Source organism: Bison bison, unplaced genomic scaffold, assembly GCF_000754665.1.
Source record: "Bison bison bison isolate TAMUID 2011002044 unplaced genomic scaffold, Bison_UMD1.0 scf7180017864248, whole genome shotgun sequence".
NCBI lineage: Eukaryota > Metazoa > Chordata > Mammalia > Artiodactyla > Bovidae > Bison > Bison bison.
In genome coordinates this window covers 2,169,090-2,172,273 of record NW_011494820.1, presented here as the reverse complement: position 1 = coordinate 2,172,273, position 3,184 = coordinate 2,169,090, and the positions used below count along the sequence as shown (strand labels likewise).

The window sequence follows — 3,184 nt, the reverse complement described above, 5'->3', positions numbered from 1 at the left end:
CCTCACGGGACACAAGGGTGAGGGCCCTTCTGCACTTGGGTGCCGGCCTGGAACCCTGGCCAGCGAGGCAGGGGAAACTTCAGAGAACAATGCTGCTGCTAAAGGCGGGCGGGGAGCTCTAGCCTGCACAGACGCCCACCCAGGAAGGAGCCACAGCAGGAGGCTGTATATGGTGGGGCTCAGGAGGCAAGGCAGGCCCCCACCCACCAGTTATCACTATCAGCTGAGCTGCCAGAGAGGCCAGTCTAGGGGGCTCGCTCGGTGCCATCCCAACTTCTGGTGCGCGCTTGTCCTTCCCCTCCCCCTTGGGGCCCTTCTCCTGGCTTTCCTGATCCCAGACCTCCTTCTCACCCTGGCCTGGGGCCAAGCTGCCTGTGGCTGACACACACTGGGCAGGAGCCAGCGCCTTCTGAGCCCTGCATGCGGGGCCGGTCTGGGCAGCATCTTCCTGGCCTGGTCTGCTGCCTGGCCCCATGGTCCTACTTCCCCAGACCCTGCCAGAGCACATGGAACCTCACTTCTGCTGTCTGGGCTCCCTGAGCCCAGCTGCTCAGGTCTGTGTCCCTGGGTGGGACCTGGGTCAGACGGCCTGTGCTTAGAGAGCCAGGCTCCCTTCCCCTCCGGGAAGCCTAGCATGCGGCAGGGCCGAGGGGCCCCAGAAGACTGACGGAGCTCCAAGGTCTATCTTCATCAGACTGACCCCAGACCCGGTCTCCAGCTGCAGAGTGAGGAGCAGGCATGGCCTTTCTGGAGGACAGCTGAGGCACATTCAAAAGCCTGAAGGAGCAGGGGCTCCACCTCTGGTCCAGGAATGCCCCCTGCTGGGGATCCTCCTGAGGGAACAATCTGAAAGCCACACCAGATGAAATGGCCCCCAGGGCCGACAGGGCTGTGCCTCTGTTGGTGTGACATGCTGATTAGGTTAAACTACGTGAGAGGAAAATCACAATGGAGTCAGTACTGCTCAGAGAGCTCTCTAAAAATGGCATCAAGAAGCCATTAAGGAAGTGTGACCTGTGCACGGCTCAGCCTGCATGGCATCTGACCTTGTGACCCCCGTCTGCCAGAACTCGTGCCAGCTGATGGACTTATCAGACCCCCACCCCCAAACCACGCGACACCGTCAACTTACTGGGCCCCCAACCTAAAACAAATGTTTTCTGACTCATCTGACTTGCGTCAGAGTTAAACCGTTCTCACCAGAAACCTTTAACAAACTAAAGGCTTTCAGTCTTCATAAACTCAACTCTTGCTCTTCCTGAGAACTCTCATGGTCACCTGAACCTATGTCTCTCGAATGGTAATTCTCAAGACCCTACAGAAACCATTTCCCTATGTGCAGCCTCCAGAGTTATTCTGGGGTTGCCAGTAGCCACAAGGGGTGCTCAGCTCAGATGCCCGGGGCTCTAACTGGGAGTGGGGAGGCTCTGGGGGTAAGGACGCCGCCCCTACAAGCCCCAGGTCCTCGAAGGTCTCCCTGGTCAGCATAGAGTCCCGACAGCCTCACACCCCTCATCCCGCTGAGGGTCTCCCGAGTGCCAGCTTCCCTACAGGCGAGGCCTTGCTCTGGCTCTTATCAACTGCTGTTCGGTAGACGAGTCTCCCACCTCCTCCTGGACCTGCCTCTCAGACCCTCTCTCTGCAGGCTCAAAGGTTTGCTCTGCAGGTCACAGCAGGAACACAGTGATCCAGGGACCCCCTCCCCACCAAGTCCTGCCCCCCGCAGCCATCCCTGAGCCCCAGACCCTTGCTGTGTGCTGTGTCTGGGGTCTCCCTGCAGCCAGAACCGGGCCCTGGAATTGTTCCTCTCCCTGTGAAATATCCCCTCCTGTGAGCCTCAGCTCCATCAGGCTCCGTGCCCCTGGCCCTCAGGGCTGGCCTGGCACACACCTGACTGTAGGAGCCTTCAAGAACAACACCTCCAGGGCAGTCACGTGAGCCAGTGCGAAGACGCAGAGGGCCTTAATGTGCAGGGTGGGCCCAAGTGGGGACTCAGGAGGCAGCCCTCTCGGCGTCCTGTGGAGTGAGGGTGCACAGGCACAGGGCCAGTGCTCAGGCCCCCACTGACCCCCCTTCTGCAGAGCCCTCTGCCCCTCAACCTCCTGACACCTACCCGGGGCGACTGGTGGGGCAACTGGAGGGGCTGGGGGGCCCGGCATCTGGCTAAGTGGCCGGTCCCGGGGCCTGTCCTCGGCTGCCCTCTCCTTGTCTTTGTGCTTCTTGGATTTCTTCTTGGATTTGCCGTGCAAGGAGCCGCCGTGGGGCCTGCTGGGCTGGGCACAGTCTGTCAGCAGGGGCATGCTGAGGCGCTCAGTAGGGGCTGGGGCGGCCACTTCCCCACGCTCACAGTCCCGGCCGCTGTGGCCCAGGTCGTTGCTGACGTCGGCCAAGGGGTCGTGGGCCCGCGGCAGCTCCAGTCGCAGGGGCAGGTGGGTGTCCGTACCAGCCAGAGGGCCCGGGGTGGGCAGCAGGCCCTCGCGGCCGAGGGTCGTGCTCAACTTCCCGTTGACTGTGGGCTGAGCTCTCTGGGTGAAGTGCGATATCCTGGGTTTCTTGTTGGCCAGAGGGTCAATGAAATCAGGAGGCTGCGGCCGTTTCTGTGACGGAGAGGAGAGAATTTCAGGAGTGAGCCTGTGCCTGGAGTCACTCTGTGCCCCAGGGAGAGGCTGTGCAGCAACAGGCCAAACTTGAGCTGACCAGGAGCCCCACCGCAGGCCCTGAGGGGACCAGCGCCCACAGGCAGGGCCACTCCGGCCACAAGGGGGCGCGCGAACACCACAGCAGGCCCGAGAGGCCCAGAGCTCCGGGGCCTGCCTGCCCAGGGACCCGGTGGGGCCGCGGGCCAGCAGGGCAGAGAAAGGGCGGCTGGGCCATTAGGGGACCCGCTTCAGCCCATAAGGGCCACCCCTGGGAACTGATCTAAAACAATACTGTGCTCAGCATCCCCCCTTGATGACAGTAAGAGCAACGGAGCCCAGTCTGAGTGACACAGGGCAGGCCCCACAGGCCAGGACCGTTCTCCCCAAGGGCCCTTGAATCCCCGTGGTAACCCTGTCACATGGTGCAGGCCTCATCCCCATTCACAAAGGAGAAGACTGAGGTCCGGAAGGCAAGGCCAGAGTAGAGGAACGGAGCCAGGATCAGACCAGTCGGCCCGGGCCCAGGGTGCGCCAGTGTGGGCCAG

The 3,184-nt window shown here is 62.1% G+C and overlaps 1 protein-coding gene across 1 annotated transcript in view; it reads right to left on the bottom strand.

Moving 5' to 3' along the window:
• Positions 1 to 3,184, bottom strand: part of ELL (elongation factor RNA polymerase II) — an 80,226-nt gene that overhangs the window by 6,137 nt on the left and 70,905 nt on the right. Inside the window, exon 8 of the mRNA XM_010847281.1 lies at positions 2,114 to 2,597. Coding sequence (XP_010845583.1) covers positions 2,114 to 2,597 — 484 coding nt within the window. The remainder of the gene's footprint in view (positions 1 to 2,113; positions 2,598 to 3,184) is intronic.